The 19,883-nt window shown below is 47.5% G+C and overlaps 5 protein-coding genes across 5 annotated transcripts; 2 read left to right on the forward strand and 3 right to left on the reverse strand.

Annotated features, from left to right (window-relative positions):
- The first annotated feature begins 1,582 nt into the window (after nucleotides 1–1,582).
- DFJ58DRAFT_814536 (uncharacterized protein) lies at nucleotides 1,583–3,652 on the forward strand. The gene is made up of 13 exons (XM_041391657.1): nucleotides 1,583–1,601; nucleotides 1,655–1,691; nucleotides 1,741–1,752; nucleotides 1,819–1,947; nucleotides 2,002–2,119; nucleotides 2,172–2,258; nucleotides 2,326–2,413; nucleotides 2,475–2,543; nucleotides 2,597–2,663; nucleotides 2,713–2,766; nucleotides 2,818–2,948; nucleotides 3,000–3,129; nucleotides 3,183–3,652. Exons 3-13 carry the CDS (start codon nucleotides 1,741–1,743, stop codon nucleotides 3,621–3,623), a joined length of 1,326 nt encoding a protein of 441 aa, XP_041238010.1. The 5' UTR covers nucleotides 1,583–1,601; nucleotides 1,655–1,691; the 3' UTR covers nucleotides 3,624–3,652.
- Nucleotides 3,653–4,824: 1,172 nt separating this feature from the next.
- On the reverse strand, nucleotides 4,825–5,871 carry DFJ58DRAFT_718773 (uncharacterized protein; the record flags this gene model as incomplete). The annotated part of the gene is made up of 8 exons (XM_041384525.1): nucleotides 4,825–4,864; nucleotides 5,032–5,058; nucleotides 5,107–5,263; nucleotides 5,316–5,359; nucleotides 5,423–5,453; nucleotides 5,504–5,636; nucleotides 5,673–5,735; nucleotides 5,800–5,871. The coding sequence occupies 8 exons, from the start codon at nucleotides 5,869–5,871 to the stop codon at nucleotides 4,825–4,827; spliced, it is 567 nt and encodes a 188-aa protein (XP_041238011.1).
- A 7,996-nt stretch (nucleotides 5,872–13,867) lies between these two features.
- On the reverse strand, nucleotides 13,868–14,110 carry DFJ58DRAFT_615695 (uncharacterized protein; the record flags this gene model as incomplete). The annotated part of the gene is made up of 1 exon (XM_041380967.1): nucleotides 13,868–14,110. A coding segment is annotated over one exon (243 nt), but the record flags the coding sequence as incomplete, so codon positions are not given.
- Nucleotides 14,111–14,755: 645 nt separating this feature from the next.
- Nucleotides 14,756–15,049, reverse strand: DFJ58DRAFT_628253 (uncharacterized protein; the record flags this gene model as incomplete). Its single annotated transcript, XM_041381153.1, has 1 exon — nucleotides 14,756–15,049. A coding segment is annotated over one exon (294 nt), but the record flags the coding sequence as incomplete, so codon positions are not given.
- Nucleotides 15,050–16,750: 1,701 nt separating this feature from the next.
- Nucleotides 16,751–19,133, forward strand: DFJ58DRAFT_814543 (uncharacterized protein). The gene is made up of 18 exons (XM_041391658.1): nucleotides 16,751–16,862; nucleotides 16,914–17,090; nucleotides 17,150–17,185; nucleotides 17,241–17,310; nucleotides 17,335–17,390; nucleotides 17,442–17,485; nucleotides 17,557–17,656; nucleotides 17,716–17,767; nucleotides 17,813–17,852; nucleotides 17,906–17,965; nucleotides 18,025–18,095; nucleotides 18,149–18,215; nucleotides 18,264–18,313; nucleotides 18,365–18,384; nucleotides 18,418–18,442; nucleotides 18,539–18,624; nucleotides 18,807–18,856; nucleotides 18,909–19,133. The coding sequence occupies exons 3-18, from the start codon at nucleotides 17,153–17,155 to the stop codon at nucleotides 18,919–18,921; spliced, it is 837 nt and encodes a 278-aa protein (XP_041238014.1). The 5' UTR covers nucleotides 16,751–16,862; nucleotides 16,914–17,090; nucleotides 17,150–17,152; the 3' UTR covers nucleotides 18,922–19,133.
- Nucleotides 19,134–19,883: the final 750 nt, after the last annotated feature.

Here is a 19,883-nt window from a genome sequence, read left to right on the forward strand (position 1 = left end):
TACTTCGCTCGTCCTAGTGTTCACCGTCCTCTCATCCCTTCTTTCGCTGTCAGTCCTGCCTCTAATCCCACACCGCCTGCTACTCTTTATTTCTGGGCAAATTCCATTTATATGGACCCATCCATTTAATGTAATCGCAAATCCTACCACTGCTCAAAGCTGCAATAAACGGAGGTATCGTAAAAAGAAGCATGCCGGTGTGTGCCGAACGAGGAGAATGAAGATGGTTCGGTAGCCCATTTCTCGCCCTCCTACAACTCCACCTCCTGGATCAATGTCTATCGTCGCCCACCCAGCGGCCGAGATTCACTTTCAGGGAAACGTTTTTGTAACTCATGATGGTTCGGGGTTTGACATCGGGTACAGATCCTGAAGTATGGTTCGAGGACTGGAACGTGGAGTGAAACGCACCTAAGCCTGATCACACGCCATGGACGGGGGCGAGGCATGAGTAGAGTGGAGTGTGTGGTGAAGTGAGGTCCGTGCTTCTTTCATTAGACTGGTGTTTATGCTTCTGTCTTTATACTGCTTCTTGCTGTATGTTGGGTGATGGGATGTTGGCCACGCTTCCTTCTCATTTGCGCTATTACCTGTTAACCTGTAACGTGGTACTGACTTAGCGTCCGCCCATCCCAGGTTACCTCCTTGCGTGCATTCCAAATCACTCTATGCAGGTGTACTTGAACACAGAATTACAAGCGCGACAGGCTCCCCGATCCCGGCATGTCTTTCCCTCTTGAATGTGTAGCACAATGCAGGTGGGATGCGGGTGTGATGTAAGTTTTCTGGTTTTTGTTTGTTCGGTCTCATGTGCTGTCGTTCTTTATGCAGCTCTTTTCTTCTCCTGCTCATTCACGTTGCATACTACGTATCATTGAGTCCCCATGGCCCTGTGAGCAACCTCACATTTTTGCTTGCGCCGAGCTGGGTATTCGTGCAAAGAGAGGGCTTGACACAGGGCGCACTTGGGAGCTGGGTTTCTACCAGTTCTGGTTCTGGGAGCAGTGATCCTATTTACCGGACTTTTGCACGCATGGTGCATCCGCAGGACTGCCTTAGTACGAGAATTTTCCGCCATGAAAACGGTGAAGCAAACATGTCTCTATGCTCCAACGCGCCTCCTCAAGGACCTCAATCATGCTGTCACTTTGAGGTCTTGACAGTTACGTGACCTGGAAATTCCTGGCGTGGCGTGTCCCAGAGCGATGTAAAGGTTGCTTCTTTTCAGTTTCATTTTGATTGTCGTTTGACGTCCCTTCGGAACCGAACTCTCTATCCATTCCTTTTTCAGAGTTCTGTCACATCACATAAACACTGGAAATGCGCGATTCTCTTTTACATGAGCCTTTACTCACATGCTATCCCCCAGAACAGCTCGTAGAGCACTGCGTCTTAACAGTTTCCGATGTTTGTTGCGGTATATAGAATCTCTCTCTCTTACATGAGCCTGAGAACCCCTGAAGTCTCACCTTCCAATGCCGGCATCTCACCATGAGCTTTCAAAGTAGGATCAAAATTGCCAAAAGGACTCACAAAAGGTTACTGACGATGTCGAACCAAATTGAATTTTCCACCCTATGAAGTTTCGTGCAAGTCGCCGTGCCGAGGACAGTCACAAAATAGGTACTTCGGTAGGTACTTTGGTAGTCTTCTCCTGTTTTTTCTTTGTTGGCACTGGTGAAGAGTTTCAATCATATATAATATATCTTGTAGACTTTCTTACCTTTGCTGGCCTACCAGATGTCTGGAAACGTATGTTATTTCACACTTGATGCCAGGCAAATCTGTTGACTAAATCTGTTGACTCGACCTCTCCAGGCAGAACTGGCCATAAAATTTCTCGTCGTTGGTGGCGGAATTGCAGGCCTTGCATGTGCGATAGCACTGAGGCGAGTCGGCCATCACGTAGTCGTTCTCGAACAATACTCTGATATAGACATTTCGAAGGTCAGTATCCCACAATTATCTACATCATTGCATTCTCAATGCGCCACTGGACAGATGTTGCACGGAGGCATTCGATTGCCTCCAAATGCCTCAAAAGTTCTCTTTCATTGGGGCCTCGAGCGTGCTCTTCGGCAAGTATCCGTGACATCAAGTGCTATAAATGTTGAAATTTGTTCGTGCACATCGACACCTTACTTCTACTCTATAGCTGACTACATCTACAGACGAAACCGGCGAGTTTATTGGTACACACCGTTGGGAAGAAGAAGTTCTGCGAGAAACTGGAGGCGACTTCCTCTTCCTGCATGCATGTATAATCTCCTGTCCTCGCATCACATTAATTTCATCTGTTCATACAGCACGCCAGTCTCCGGCAAGTTTTGTACGATACTGCTATAGCAGCAGGCGCTGAAGTGCGGGCAGGCACAACCGTTGTCTCTGTAAGTGGTGATGGCCCTCGCGTGACGTTGACCACGGGGGGAAACACTGTTGGCCGATGTGATTATTGGCGCCGATGGCCACTTGAGTGTAGTGCAAGAAGCCATTGTCGGTAAGGATGTTCTTGACGCAGCGCCATGTCAATCATTATTCTACAAGTAAGCATTTGCTCTGAACTTTACTAGTATAACTCGTTGCCTAACTGCCTTAGTACTACTGTCCCGGGAGCACTTATGAGAGCCGATCCTCAATTAGCATCCTTCTTCAAACAACCCGTTGTAAGTCGCACACTTGCACGATTATGATTTGGTTTAATGTGATGTTCAGGAGACTATGTTTATTTGGTTGGGCAATAATCGTTCGGCTGTGGCGTTCCGTATGGTACGCTAACATTCGTGAAGTGCCGCGCTTAATCTAACAGCTACTGAGTAGGGTGCTAAGGACGAGTTTGCGCTACATATGTGGGTGCGTCCCATGCAAAAGGGGCTATCTGATGATGATTGCTGGGGAGGAGGCCTTGATTTAAAGGAGATGCAGCGGCAGCTTGGAGAATGTGAACCGAGGTATGATCTATCTAGTGAAGTTTGTTTATTCTGGCTGATTGAAAATCTCAGACTCTTAAAGATGGCCAAACTGGCTGCCACACCTGCCTGCGTACAGGTCAAGATGATTCTACCAATAGAAGATTGGGTTGATGAACATGGTCGTATGGTAATTATAGGCGAGGCTGCACATCCACTTCCAGTATGCTATCACTCTGACCTTGGGGTGACACATTACGCTGACGATTCCTTCAGGCAGGCTCTTTGCAGGGTGGCGCAATGGCTGTAGAAGACGCCGCCGTGCTTGCAAAGCTTTTCTCCCATCTGCGAAATCAGGACCAAATATTGACAGTTTTACATGCTTTTCAAGATCTTCGCGAAGATCGCTGTGCTAGTGTCATGCATACCGAACAATGCAATCTCCATTTCCAAATGATGCCAGCTGGTCCTCAGCAGGAGCGATGCAATCAGGAGATGCGTGCCAGGACTGCTCAAGGGGGAAGCGTTTTTGGTGTAAGTGAAGCTTCTGAACAATGGGAGCAGCTCAAAGAACTTTGGGGATACGATGCTGACGACGAAGCTGACGATTGGTGGGCCAAGTGGGGCCTTCTCCGCGAACGAGCCAAGCAGCGATTGTTAGACATGGAAGCAGAAATGAACACTGCACGGCTGAGGAGTCTCCGTGTGCGAGCATAATGAATCCTCTCCCTCTCTTTATTATATTAGTTGTCGTCGCTCTCTGGACAACACAGTAATTCGATCATTGTTTCCTCCTGTAATTTTATCACACTGCTATTCTCAGGACATCTGGATATCATCACGGTTTTAATATTAACACAGCGCCTAAGCTACTCAGAGTCATTGAACAGAGACTAACAAGCATCCATGTTCGAGCTGCCCGAGGCGCGCCACCTCTTGCGTTGTTCGCTTTCCCCGATTGTAATGGCCTCTATCGGACTCAAATCAAAGACCTACCATCCTTCAATGTTAATATTTTGCTCTTCAGCGTCGCATTATCGACTACCAGTACAAAAGGCAAGTCTTGTCCACTATCTAACGGCTGCGTCTCAGAAGATACAGAGTGAGTCATAACACGAGCATTGATGGAGTAGATTCCGCTGTCGGGGGAGCCGTTCTGACACTCGTCCCATCTCACGACCTCAGAGTCATGACAGTCACTTCGCTTCAGATCAGCGCGATGACTCGGCTAGTGAGCGCAGACATACCTACCTTTGACAGTGTGTCCGTTTCTTCCTCCTAGTCATACGCATCATGTTGAGTTTCACGTGTAGGAATGAGGAAACATAAACAACTAGATCTTTGCAATCTTGGCGGTCTGAATGACATTCGTAAGCATGTACCAGCGGCCAAAAACAATAAACGGACGTACTTTTGGCATACGAGTCTACGACCTTGCTAACTTGCTCCAGAGGACTAGAGTCCCACTTGCTGCACCATACGAATCCAGACATCACATGGTACGTTGAATTTTCTGACGCCACCAACGACACATACCGGTGATAACCGACATTTGAAATGTCGTCGCGATACGATGATATCAAACGTACTGTCTGTCAGACACAAGTCATCCAGTAGAGTAGCTGTCAGCCAAATAATTGAGCAACTAACGAATAGCAAATCGTTCATTTCGTAGTATTCCACATTAACATGGTCAATTTTGATCTCGAGACGGGCATACCAGACTAGCTTAAAAAGGATGTCATAGTGCCGCCGTTTGAGAGCCTAGCAAACTTCAAGTGTTAAACCACTAAGCAGGTGAGCAATCCAAAATTCCAAGTTGCGATGTGTCACTGTGACGTGCATGCATCTTTCTTCTTTCCTTCATCTCTCACTAGTACTCAATTGTCTTCTTTGATGTTGAGCATCCGACGTGTTTTTAGTTCAATCCGTCGTATTCGTATTCTGGCGCTTCATGCCTTCGAGGAAACACATACATCTGACTGTCTTCGGTCATATTTCGAAGTTATACCAGTGGCTTTAGTACATCAAAGATGAGTTTCTTAGTCTATCAGGACGCACGTCGGCTTTTAGCTTACCAAATACGATCAGGCACCCACGTCCCTGATCCAGCACGCCGTGGTACATTTTGTCTAAGATCATCTGGCATAGCCTAGAACACGATACCAGCTACTTTTCACAGAGAATATTTAATACGCACTTGGCCTCAACGTCCTGCCGTCCTTGCCCGACCTGTTTGACAATGTAGTCAATCTCTACCGCCGAGTACGGCTCAATGATACGCAGCAGATTTTGCTGGAGAAGGGTGTCGTAAAGCGCTACAAGATGCGAGTGAATGGTAGGGTCGGACGAGAGTTCTGTGTAGCATGACAAGTCAACAACGAGCCGCACAAACGGAGCATAACATGCCATGTTTGTAATCCCGAAGGGCCTCCTCAAAATCCGACAAGTTCCTATTGATGCGCAAGCGCTATAGTATGCTTACTTTCAATCTCGCAGAGCTGAGCATATTTCACCGCAGCTCACTAGAAAGAAGTGATGTTACATCTTCAGTCTGGGACGCACATTAGAATGACTGGTGAGTTAAGATAATTGACAATGCACCACATTCAACATGACCTTGCACAAAAGCATGTGCTTGAGAACGTTCAGCGCTGCTGGGTCGTCTTGCGATGACATATCCTCGAAATTCTCATAAGAGTATGAGTATGTAGTAGTGTAACCCTTGTCCTCGGCATGGAGAACACCGGGTCAGAGGTCTAACACTGCTTGAAGATGAGGAGGTCGATACATTAAGTTTGCAACAGTCCTGGCGGAAGTGAGGGCAGCCTTTGCATTTTACGGACGTAAGGGTACATAATGAGAATACTGGGATGGCACCTGAAGGACTAACCTTCGGCTTTGAGAGGTTTACAATGCCACGGTAGATGCAACACTCGAGTAGGTGCACTTCGGTAAGAATCATCTTGTTATTTAACCTTTGCAACCCTGTTAGGAGTGCGTCGACATTCGCGTTAAGGCTAACTTGTACTGCAGTGCCTCAAGTTGCCTGTACCAATAATCAACATCGTCAGAAGAAGTAGAAGTGTTTCTTACAGGGAAACGAGTCAAATTTCCAAACTATGTTTGAGGAATATGGGCCTTTCGCGCTTTGACTACTCAATGTTGTCAGTTAGGATGTCAATCTGGATAGAGTTGAAGCGATTAAAAAGCGTACGGACTACAATGTACACATCAATCAAGTATAGCAGGTCAAGAACAGAGGGGACTGACTCAGCTTGGCAGTTGAAGACATGAATGATCTATCGAGACTCGAGAGTGTGATGACTTACACTGAGCCACTGGCATCTCTGTCTGGAGTGAGGGATTGTGTAAAACAACAGACTTTGCAAGACTCACTTTTGATTTGATAGAGCTCTGCAAGTTTGATCAAGGGCCAAGGCGGACTCCCGGTCACGCAGGGACTATTCCTTGTCAGTGAACATTGACTAAGTGCTGCTCAATTCTAAAATGTCGTTGTCAATATTAATGTCGACTTGACCTTACGGCCAACCTCTCGTAAATTACTCACGCGGACCTAAACCTTTCCTTATTTGGCCACCTCCGTGTCGGTTAGACCTTCGCATGGGAGACGTTCTACTACACCTTGTCGCAGAGTATCCTCGTTCTAATCCTCGCTGACAGAGACTTAGAGCCCAACTTGAAGTTAGCTACCTAAACCTTTCCATGTAGTATTGCTCCATAATTTCTAAACCTTTCCCTAAATCAAAGTCTTTGAATATTCCAGTTCAACATGTCTCATTAGTACCGAAAGTACTGCGTGCAAAATTGCTTAAACCACTCAAAATTTGCCTGAGCAGAACAGATACCTAGTAGACTACAAGTATTATGAATAAAAGGTTTAGGAGGACATTTAGCAATAAATATGAAAAGGTTTAGGAATACTACTACTATTACTACTGCATAGAAAGGTTTAGGTAGCTAACTTCAAGTTGGGCTCTAAGTCTCTGTCAGCGAGGATTAGAACGAGGATACTCTGCGACAAGGTGTAGTAGAACGTCTCCCATGCGAAGGTCTAACCGACACGGAGGTGGCCAAATAAGGAAAGGTTTAGGTCCGCGTGAGTAATTTACGAGAGGTTGGCCGTAAGGTCAAGTCGACATTAATATTGACAACGACATTTTAGAATTGAGCAGCACTATTGTGACTGCCAGTCCATTACGTGAAGGACAAGAGCCAGAAAAAGGAAAATGGTCGTGAGAAATTGTAAACATATGAAACGAAATGAGCGGGAAGCAATTGGTGGCCGGTATCGATCGTGAGACGGAGGGCAAAAATCCACACACCTGTACATGACTCGGCTGTACCCTAAGACGGGTCCAGGAATTGGTCATATCTGGCGAGCAGACGACTGCGTACAGGCATTTGTGTCCTGTCTTGATTGATGCCGAGGATTGTCTTGTCTTTCCGTTCTCCACGTCCCATTGCTTTACCATCCCATCGATAGAGCCATGCTCAAGACTCGCTGACCATCTCAACTCCAGCAGACAGAATTCACTCCCTCTGTACGTCCCAACCATTTCGCGATGACTTTTTTTGTGTCGATGTGCCACAACCTCACTCCACCATCATTACTTCCGCTGACCACTTTCCTCCCGTCCGGAGACAACGCTATGGTCAACACTCCACTTTCTCCGTCCTGTCAGTTGTCTCCTATCTGCTTCCAGCTCTTCAAGTTCCATACTCGCAGCGAGCCGTCCACTGAGCAAGTCATTATCCGTTTCCGCCTGGCAGATGCGCCACGCGTAGACTCAATCGGTGTGTCCCTCAAATTTTTGGCAGGGTGTAGTTGCTGATGCCTCCTTATTTGAAGTTCTTTCTCCTTGTGGCTGAAGACATCTTTGCGCAGCTACGTCTCAGCTTTCATCCAACAAAGTTCAAATCTTCACTCACGACGATATGTTCTTCAGCTGCTCCGGACGTGTTGGCATCATGACACAAAGGGCATTTAGGTCAAAAGTGCACTGCAAGTTTGAGCGGTACGGTCCAAGTGTGTTTTCCTTGTGTTCACTTCATAGCTTCTAGCATAGGCTGTGCAACTGAAGCGCTCAAGCCTCATTTCTGATCACGAGTCGCATTCCATCGGTCACAATCTTCAGTCTACAACTGAGTCACCGCACACCCTCCATCCGCCACGATCTTGCCTAACGCAGCTTCACTCTGCTATTCTTGCCAAAAACGTCTTAAACTGCCAACTGTTCCCCCTAGGTCCGGAACCCTGGAGACAACTACACCTTCAGTCGGATAATCCAATTCCCTGGAGCTGCGGAATGTGGTGTTTGGTTGCATCACAACAAGGGTAGGCCCTGGTATAGGATGTCTAACATTTTACTAATTATTGTAACAGGCACGGCAGTCTAGTTGTCACTTCCAATATCGACGCCGTAAAGGAATACGTTATAAACGCGTCCGATTTCCGTCTTATTATCACCCGCTATTTCGATCTCAACAAACCTGGTGCTGAGGTCGATGACCTGAAAGGTGGTGTAGCGTTCTATCCTCACTGGCGTCCTACAGCTAGGACAGGAAGTTGAGATCCATCCACAAATAATGACAAAATACGCTCAAGGCTGCCCGTCACCACTGCAAACCCATCTTCACCATAATTGTTTCCATGCACGTCGAGAATAATGACTCGCAGTTTGGAGTTTCGGGAGGTCTAATTAATGTTGGGACCAAGATGGATCCTACGCTATACAGAGCGGATCATTTCATTGGTTGCGTGTTAGCTGCCATCAGTAAGCACCCGAATATTTATATCGGCTGTCGGCATCCTCATTTTTCGCATGCTGCTGTGTTCTAAAGAGCTTGAAATCAGTTTGCTCTTCATGCGTCGTTGGCGGGCGTTCGTACAGAGCACAAGAAACAAACAGACGTGTCAAAAGTTGCCAAGAAAGAGTTCCTGCTCATTAACATCGGCTCAACATCGAGTACTCAAATTGAGAATGAGATACAATTCTTACAAAGAGTCAAATGACCTCACCCGCATGTATTGGCTGCTTATAGGCAAGTATTTCTCGTCTGAATGTTAGGGAAGTGTACAACGTGGAATGTTGTTGGAGTTAGACTGATTCGCTTTACATTCTACATTTGTGTCATTTCAAATGCAAATGTTTCACTGCATATGATCATTGGGAATATTCGCGACGGCCGGTCTATGATCCCTTATGACTTGATTTGTAGACTTTGACGCCGTCTACATGCATGTCAACCTTTCAATTCTCAATGTCAGCTATGATGTCCCAGCCAACCAGACGGCTTCTGACTGTCCTAACAGCGAAGCTTTGAAGCTGCATGTTTATGGGTGCGTTCTCTCGAACAAACTGCATTTCTGCCCTCAAGATTTCTGTCACCACCGCAAACTTTGCAGGGCTTACACCGTTACTGAAACTTTCTGTACTGTAAGTGTGCAAATAGTCAGCAATGAGCATGCTCGAGGCTAAATTATTTCTTTCTGTCTTGAACATGCTGGACCCCACATCTTCATTTCGCTGCATTGATCAAGCACCTCCCGATACTCCAAGTCCCTTCGTAATGTGATTCAAAGGCGAAGGATTCATCCGAAAATCATTTACATTACTCGGAAGCAAGTTCGCTTCGTTTTCCACACTTTTTGGCTGTCCCTCAACTGTTCAAACGTTGATTTACTGTCCCTTCGCCAGGCACTCCTGTTCCCGAATCTGAGGTGCCATTACCATCCCACATCGCTAGAATTGCACCACATCCTAATTCCTTCAGAATGCTCTTCAATATCGTTGGACCCCTTATAAACCCTAACACGTTCACAGGAATGGTTTTGGGCGTGGCCGCTGACCTCGGTCGCTCCGTGACGGCGACATCGAGCGACGACTGCTGTACAGCTTTGACAACAATCGATTTGTCTGCATCAGAATCAAGCAGTTCAGTAATGGTTATTTCCAACTCCTTGACATGAACGATTACATTCAACCTCGGGCAGTCCTGGACAGTCATGCAGCATCTGGATAGATCGAAAGTATAAAAAGCCGGCAAAAGTCCTTGTGCTTTATGATCATTATAAGCACAATGATGGGACCAACAAATGTCCTCACACGATCTTCAGAGTTGGAAAAGACTGTGACCAACTTTGAGAGCAATGGTTCATTGCATTACCAAGTAAGCATGTGATAACCTTATCAATACACTGATCAAAACAATAAAGGACTCTGGAGTAAGTGCCATGCGCCCAATGTACCAAAAAAGAAATCGAAGAGAAAGATGCGTTTGGGCGAGGGTGAGAAAGTGAAAGGAGCAGGAGAGGGAAGTTCCATGGTGTGATCAGCGGCACCACCAGTGCTTCGAGGAAAAAGGACCCAAAGGTATTGATAGCAACGGAAATATGTGAAAGGGGAAGGAGAACATCTTTCCGAGGATAAACGCGCACTTCCATTGGATAGAAAAAATGTTGATTGGTGGCCTGTACTGTAATACATGTGCGTCGCTATGAGCGCTAGGGGTATGACTTCTGAGAATGAGAGGTCGTGGTTTGGATTAGTATTGGTGAGTTGGGGAGATGCGTTGGGGGATGGACGTCCTGTTTAGGCTGTGGACGTCCCGGACGCTGTCGATGATCTCTAGATGCGAAGAGGGATGGAGTCCGAAGATGATCTGTCCTGAAACATGAGTCGTCAACCACTGAAGAAGATGAGCCAGAACATGAGATAAAGAGAGCCGAATGTGTTGGCAAAGCCTAACAGTCTTTTCCTATATAGACGCCTCACTCGCGAGATCGCAAGGCAAACAGGCAATGTCCACCAAACCAAAAAAAACCCAATCAACATAATAGCAGTGGTAATCCTCGCCAACACCGCTCTCGTCACCCTCAGAATATCACCTAGAACATCGTGCCAGCGATCAAAGACGGGGCCGAACAACAGCGGGATGAACGTTTCATCGAGGCCAGAGTCTGATTTCGAGATTTTGAGTGTGCACCGAGCGACGGGGGGAACTGCAATGATAACAGGGAAGGCGAGGAGTGGTGGGGCTGAGGATGACTTGGACATGTAAAAAGTAACGGTGCAGTATGCGTGTTGTTCCTCCCTGCAGAGGGTGCTCATAGCTATGAGGCGCGCGCATATAGCGAAGAGAGTAGAAAAGCCTAGTATGCGGTAGCGTAGCCAGGAGGTGGGGACTGTGAAGCCTGTGATGACGGAGGCCACGATAGACAAGATGAGGGAAAACAGCACGATGCAGTCTTCTCATACTGTGAATGAGTTTGATGCGAAACATAGGGTGTGCAGAATGAGGAAAATGGGGAGTGTTCTGATGGATTCCAAGGTGATCATGGTGCGGGCGGTAGCTATTATGACGAATGACGATGAGATGGTGGCAGCGAAGAGCACGGTCTGGTGCATGGTAACACCGTCCAAATACTCGTGCAAGACAACGTGCGCCAGGTATCCTAGGGCAGATCCTACAACAGAGGCGCTGAACAACCACCAGATTTTGTCATCCACTTTTCCCACTTGATGTCCGCAATATCTCGGAGTTTGGAGCACAACACCCAGCCGGCGACGATGCTCAAGATGTGTGTGCCATTCTCATAAGGATAGAGCTACGCACGAAGGTCAGTCGCATACAAATAGAGATAAATGCATGTACAGACTGGGTTGCGTGTCGACCACATCGATAATTGATTCTACGTTGGCGATTCTTGAGATAGCACTGTCAGAACCAGACCGATATTTGCAATACTACTGGCAGCATCCGCATGATTATTTTTTCATAATGTCCCATCAAGTGGTCCGTCCTGACAATCGACTTCAGCACATAATCATCCAAGGCTACGTTGCTTAAACTGACCTCCATGACAATGCAGCCAGATAAGGGTGTGAGCGAATTCTTAGTGCTTTGCTGAGTAAGATTGTTAGCAGTCGTCGAGCGAGGTGAAAGCTGAGGTCTCTTGTGACAAGTTCGAGCACGGTTGCGGACGAAACGAGGATAAACAGTCTCCGCGGATGGACCTATATAACAGAAGTACCCCTCATTTAGTATCCTGGCGAAATGCAAAACTTTAGCATCGAACCTGAAGAGCACTGGCATCAGACACTTGAAAGGCATGAGCATTGTAAGATCATGTCTTTGTACGCGAGATGCACGTGTTTGGTTAGGTGCGCCAATGAACATCGAATCTGAAGCGTGAGCTGAGTATCGAAAAGCAAGTCAGTGTGCCATTGGTCGGTATAGGGTGTGCGGAGTAGAACCTACAACATGATCGTGACAAGCTCATTATCCACGTCGCCCCAACTCATTGTACAGATCCCAAACGCCAATATTCCATAAGCACTCTTAACAAACATCGCATCACAAGACATTCTCCCCGCCAACATCCACGGCCTCGTCGTCCCAGACGCCTTCTAAGCCTCAAGAGGCATACGGCGTGGATCATCCCAGAAGTCGTGAGCTTAAAACCCAACAGTCTGTTCAGTCGCGTGGTCGATTTGAAGGAGCGAGTGATAATATAGCAATTTGTGAAACTTACTGTCGTCAGCACAAAAGACAGGATCACTGGTCCAAGAACCAGAACATGTAGAAACCCAGTTCCCAAGCGCGTCCTGTCTCCAGCCCTCCCTTTGCACGAATTCCCAGCTCGGTGCAAGCGAAACCGTGAGATTGCTAACGGGGCCACAGGGACTTGGTGATAGGTATGCAGCATGAACGAGCAGAAGAAGAAGAAAAGAGCTGGATGAAGAACGGTAGCACATGAGACAGAAAAACAAAAACTAGACAACTTGCATCAACACCCGCATCCTACCTGCATTGTGCTACACATTCAAGAGGGAAAGATATACAGAGATCGGGGAGCTTGTCGCACTCGTAATGCCGTGTCCAAGTACACTTGCATCGAGTGGTTTGGAATGCACGCAAGGAGGTAACCAGGGGTGGACGGACGCTAAGACAGTACCACGTTACATGCGAACAGGTAATGGTGCAAGTGAGAAGGAAGCGTGACCAACATCCCATCACCCAACATACAGTGGGAAGCGGTACAAAGACAGAGGTACAGACACCTGTCAAATGAAAAAGCACGCACCTCACTTCACCACCCACTTCACCTCACTCATCCATTGCCCCCGTCCATGGCACGTGATCGGCTCAGGTGTGTTTTACTCCACATTCCAGTCCTCGAACCAAGCAACGGACTTCAGGACCCATCCATCCCCGACATCAAACCCTGAACCGTAACAGGTTTAAAAATCGCCTCCCAGAAAATGAAGCTCTGCTGCTGCTGGGTGGACGATGATAGACATCGGGGTGCTGAGATGCAGGAAGTGGAGACGAAAAATAGGCCCCCGGCCCATCTTCATCCTCCTCGTTCGGCACGCATGCTCCTTTGTACGATACCTCCGTTCATGACAGCTTTGAGTAGTGGTAGGATTTGCGCTTGCATTAAATAGACGCGTCCATATAAAAGGAATTTGCGCCGAAACAAAGAGTAGAAGGCGGTGTGTGATCAGAGGCAGGAGTGGAGGAATGAAAGGAGGTGTCCACTGTTAGGACGAGCGAGGTATTGATTGACCGGTGGACGAGGTGGGGAGTAAGGGGCAAGATGTGTCAAACTGAATAAAGAGTTAAATGAAAGAGACTTACAACACAATCATAAGATTTTGAAGGTTCGCTTTCGAGTCGACGCTGCCTTCGCGATTGGGAGCGGGCGTATATAGATTCGGATGGCGAGGGGACAGGATACGGAGAACATTATAGCTGCTAGCAAAGCATGTAATAGCAGGATCGCCATGCAACCTGCAGACCCATATGAGAATCGCAACGAAAAGGATGGCACTCACACAAAACGCATAACAAATGCCAATAAGATTGATATATTTCCACCTGCAAGGGCCTCCTCCACTCAATCATGTAACCAATGGGATGCAACGTACTGGGCAGTTCTCGCTCAGTATGCCTACAAGATCGCCACTCTCTGGACGAAGACCAAGGCCACGTTGCGATACATCAGCGCCCAGTGCAGTAGCGCCATCGCGGACGCGCTCGACAAACTCCCTGAACGAACCCCGCTCGCCAGTGTAACCTGGCCACTCCCGCTGGTCGGGCCGGTTGAAGAGCAGGTGGTGAACATTAGATTCAGGGACCTTTGGCAAGTCTGGGAAGAGTGACTTGTGGTACATGCTTGTCAACCGATGCTCAATGCTTCAGCAGCGATATTGACTGCAACTGAGAATATTAAAGGCCCTGTGATTGACCTGGCTTTTTATATGATGGCATGATGGAGCCGGACTTGTACAAGCGTCAGATGCCGGCGAAAGTCTGCCCGCTCGGCTCGCCAGCTTCGCAAGATCATCCTTCGATAGCTGAGGGAAATCAGTATGGCAACTTGCCAACTCTCCAAAGGAATATATATATGTCATTGTCAACATCGGCGGCGGCGAGCGAGATGATGGTAGCAACACCCTCCCCAGAAGTTTTCACGGGTATTTCGCACAACAACGGCAGCACCTCCTTGTTCTGAAAGGCTTTGCGGATATGTGATTCCGAGCGACTCGTGAGTAGAATGTGCGTCACGGGAAGGTCAGGGTCACGAAGAGCCCGTGCGAGGGAGAGGATAAGATCGGTAAGCTCGGGTTCGGATGTGCCTTCATCAAGGGCATCGATAAAAAAGATGTAAAAGGCGGACAGTTACGCAATCTGGATCGAAGCCACTGAGGTTTGAGAAAGAGAGCCTTCATCTGGTCACAGAGAGTTGTGTCGGGGGGTTGTAGAGCAGGATTGTTGCGGATGACTCTGTTCACATCCTTCCATCCAGCCGTGCAACATTTGGTATGCTTACGCGAGAAAAGGAATGCTCCCGCTAGCCCCTTTTCGACATTCGTCTCCTCTGTTACTTTTAGACCTTGCGTCCTCTCTGCTACGGTGAACGCGACGGCGGACTTTCCGACACCTGCCGTGTCATGCAGCCATATAAGTTGATTCTCCTTCTCTTCGTCCAATAATCGGCAGGTGTATTTGAGGAGATCCACCCGGGTCATTTCCAGACACTTCGGGTGGGGCAGACGTTCAGGAGAGTTGTATTGAGCACCCTGGACAGCAACTTGGGACAGCCTCGCCCAAGTTCCTTCAGACGATGGAAGAACTGTCAAAAAGGTCAGAAAGCGAGAGATGGACAAGAGCGAGAAAACCGACATTGTTCCTCACTCATTCACGAAGATTGTGAGATGCGTGATGAAATGGACAAATTGAGAGTACTAGCTGGGCATGGTTAGAAATCATCTGAGCGACATTTATCTCCAGGGATGACGTACGAGGATTTGAAGGATCTGTTGGAGTCAAAGTGAGTGGGGTTGTTGATGGGACGGGAGAAGCGCCTGGTTGACGAGAGGGGTGAGAATTGGGGGATCAGGACTGTCTAGAATAGAGCCAAACGTCATTACGGCTGCTTCACGCTGGTGCCGGTCTTGAGCTTTGACGAGAACGGCGATGCTTGATACATAAAGATGTGGCGTGCTGTGCAAGATGAGGCCGCCAAAGACTTGAATAAATCTTTGCACGTCCATTGCAGCGGACGAGGCATCTTCGTATCTGGTGTGAACCTGCAATTGCCATTGTAATATGTCAGTACACATGATAGTAATAGATACGATAAAAAATTAAAAGCCGTCAGGCTTAAATGCTCGGAGTCGCCTCCTAGAGGCGTGTCCTCGCAGCCTGATGACCTCTGGTCCAAGTCACCTCCTAGAGGCGTGTTGGCCAGGGAGATACGCACAAATTGAATGAATAATAAAACTTACTCACTAGGTTACCGCGCTCGATCAGATGACCGGCCAGAAGTTTCAGGGCGAGAAAAAAGCGGGTGATAATGGGGGGCGGGTGAGAATCCAAGGGCGAGTGAGCATGCGAGGGCAGGTGAGAGATAGTATGCGATGATTGCGACAAGGTGAATGTCAATGGCAAGGGCGGTGAAAAGGTCTGATGTCGTGCAGAGGGTCTTCTTGCTTGTAGCGTACGAGCTTGAGAGCAACACCCCAAAACATGGTGACGCTAATGACAACGAAACCTGGCGATTTGTAGACGTGAGCTGAAGGAGGATCGTGAGATGAGTGGAGGGCAATTATGGAACGACTCACTTGTGGGCGTATATAGTCAATATCTCTGGTAGTTCGCCGACAAGGAACGGCTGTCGTAGACTTAGAAAGGCGGGAAGGTCGAGCTCATCTGACTTTGGTGATGATCGGCTATCTGGAATGAGCGGGCGTCCCATGATACTAACTGAAGAAGCCACAACTTGAAGCCTTTTTTTTTTCTTCAGCCATCCTGGAGTGCGACTGGATTCTGAATGGTAGCGGTAGTAGAAGTTGGTCAAGTAAGCGCACGTGGGACGCACGCGGGTGGACGCCGCGCTCCAAAGTCGTTATAAGATTATATATTGTAGATTCAGTTGCTGTGTGGACGTTCAAAACTTTAAACTAAGCTGTAACCATGGCTCAGCAGATGCTGTTGGTGAGTCTAGACGCAGTGCGCACGACATTCAAGTTGCACATACTCACCAGAAGAGCAGTCCATCGATCATCAGTCCTACTGCGAACGATGTCATCAAAGCATATGTTGTACTCGTTGACCCCAAGAATCCTGCAGGAAATGCTATTCTAGGTGTCAACCCAGCAACCTTGCGGTCTCCACTTCCTTAGGCGCAGAAACCTGCCAAGGTCGCACGCCCCATCTCTTCTAGAAGTTCTATAGGACTCCTGCGTTCGACACAACTGCACTTGTGTCACTTGGTGAGGGGTTTAACTCCAAAACTGGGGATGTAGGACGAGATCGTTCGCAAGGCCATTGGCAGTGGTATAAACTTGAAGAGTGTTAAGGGACTTAGTGATGGTGCTTCTTATGCTGTTATCGATGCATCAACAAATCCTCATGCTGCTGGTAAGATATAGTTTAATCTACACAATGCCTTATCTTCAGTACTTCTCCAAGGTGTCGCTGCTCACTTGGCACTATACAACTTCTCGTTCAAAACATCACCTCCATCGGCGTTCGACCCATGGGGCACGGCTGGCGTGCAGAATTTTTTAAAAAAACTCCACAAATACCGAGTTTGCCGACTGGGATCATGGTGTCGTCTATGCGAATGCACAGAACCTGTCAAGAACAGTGAGTTCATGAAACGGGGTGGTCTCTTGATCCGCAGAGAATATGACCGACTTCAATAGTTAATGGAATTGCCCGTGAATATGATGACACGTACTGTACGTTTATCTTTGAGCTCTGCAAGCGATTGAATTCATGTTACTATGTTGCAAGGCATTCTGCGAGCGCGCCAAAACAGAGTTTATCGGTATCCCTAACGTGGAGATCATTGTCCGTAACGAAGGTTAGATATTCTATTGCGTTTGAGGTTCTCTTAACATATGCACTGATGCCTCGACAACTTGGGAGTCTGAAAAGGACATGGTACACTTTTTACACTCGATGTATGTTTGATATTGGCATGTTCTCTTGTAGCGCATCTTACTCTCGGTAACTCAAGGGGCTGATCAGCCTGCGAGGTCCCTCTAGATGTAAGCATGCCCTATCCTCTTTGTCTGTAGTATCTTTTACAGTTTGATGGTTGTAAAAGTCACTACAAGGACGCCTGTTCAAAAGACGCACAACCTCTTGCTTTCGTGGGCAAGGGCATCTCTTTCGACATCGGAGGAATCAGATTGAAACCTTCAGCAGTAAGACCATCGCTCTTCAACTGGAAGGTCTTTCGCTCACCATACCTAAATGGATACAGGACATGAAGCTGATGCGCGGCGATATGGGCATAATCCGAACTGAGCTTGAAAGTGGCCACTAACTTTGAACTGCAACTTAAAGCGGGGCGGCTGCAGTCGTATCATCTCTACTCGCGATCGCTCAGCTTCAACTCCCGTACGTTTGTGTCCACTTCAATCTACACTTATTCTCATCTATCTTGGTTGCAGAATCAATATTGTCACCGTCACTCCAACTTGCCCGGCCCCAAAGCCATCAAGCCAGACGATGTGTAAGTTCCGGAATGCGATATTAGTCACTGGCATGTATTGGACTGAGCATCTGCCAGAATCTACGCTATGAATGGTAGATCCGTTGAGGTCGACAACATGGATGCTGAAGGTCGTCTTGTTCTAGTTGGTGCGTACTCTTGCTATCTACTGACGTCGTGATGAATTTTAACATTCTCAAAGATGCGTTGTACTACACATCAGCCGAGTTCAAGCCGCACACGGTCATCGACGTTGCCACTCTCATCGGGTATGTATTGATTGTTCACGCTTCTCTGCCTGAATTTATTATTGATAGGGCTGCGGAAGTCGCGCTGGGTGAGATCTACACCGGTGTTTTCACGGTTCGTCGTTTCATCACTACCCGCCGACATCTCGTTGACTGAACTCTTGTATTAGACCTCCGAAACCGACTGAGTGTTGCCGGAGAGAGCGAGTACGATCACTTCTAGCGCATGCTCCTCGACGAGGACTATGGTACACAGATTCTAACGCTGACTTGTGCAACGTAAGCCATCTATCTTCACGTTAGTCTTGCTTGAACTTACACTGTCCTTCATTTTTAAACTGGAGGGAAACCAGCAGGTTCATGTACCGCTGCACTATTCCTTAAGGCGTTCGTAGACGGCATCAAGGCCAAGGATGGACAGGAACCCTCTGTCCGATGGGCACCTTGATATTGCTTGGACTACGGAGTTAAGAACTTGTCGCTTGTGAAATCAAATGCAGGACGTATGTCATGAGCACAAGTGCGATCTAAACAATGGCGTTGTTCGCAATGCAGCTTTTATTGTGACTGCCTCTCCATTATTAGTTCCAATCTCTGATAATTTCATTGTAGTTCACGCGCCCACCATACCAGGAGAAAGGAATGACTGGGCGTCCTGTTCGGTAAATCATTTCAAACAAAATTTAGGTGATACATCCCAACATCATCGTTCAGTGCATTGGTATAATTTGTCAGACGTCTCTCAAGCCAAGAATGAGATGTGCAGAGATGGGTATTGCTCACTACGATAGGCCTCTATTTTGCACGTTTTGCAAAATGTCAATGACCAGGTTAGCGGTGAAATCTATGTTCCCAGTCCAATAGAATATTTGACTGAATGATTACCTGATTTGTGTAGACTAACTTTCTGACGTTTATGAGATTCTGCCCGGATCACCAGTGTAATCAACAGCATGGACATGTAAAACGTAGACGATACCATCAGTGCGCTCAGTATTTCAGCAATGCAACGTCGATGTGCTGTGGGTACTCTCCCCTCCTGGGGACCGATCTCACGAGGACGAGCGAGAATAGCGCCAGATAGAGATAGAGTGACATGGAGATCGCTGACAACTGATTGGGTGGGGAAAATGAGGATCGTGGATTGCTTGAACAACATCATCTTCGCGTAAATTAGATGCCCAGCTCTGTTTGGATTGTGTGTATAAATTGTATTGACGAAGATGAACTTCGACTCGATCTGGTATCAGATTGAGCGTAGGAAACCCAGATACGAACAGGAAAAGGTCAGAAGGCTGTATAGTTTACAATAAAATGGGTCAGCCTTGGACAGGACTCGAATAATATTGTCATCCCCTACTATACGAAGTAGGGAGGGTTTTGTAGGATCCGAAAATTCAGGCACTTGTTGCTCGACTTTACACAGTGTGAACTTCCTTCCTTTTATGTCCAACTGTCCTTTGTCCGTCAACATTCTAGAATCACGTTCTTAAGCGTTTGGCATTCTGCAGTAGCACGCCAGGTGCCGAAAAAGATAGCGGGTTTGGCCACTTGTCAAGTACTTTGTGCTGGCGCTACCAGCTTAATTATAGAAAGAACGGTGGGAAATGACGCAGACGTGAAAAGATAACATTTTGGATCACATTCGCGGAGTCGGGGATGAATAGGGTACCGCACGGGTAACACCGA

This window comes from Suillus subalutaceus, assembly GCF_016647625.1.
Source record: "Suillus subalutaceus strain FC151 chromosome Unknown DFJ58scaffold_161, whole genome shotgun sequence".
Taxonomy (NCBI): Eukaryota; Fungi; Basidiomycota; class Agaricomycetes; order Boletales; family Suillaceae; genus Suillus; species Suillus subalutaceus.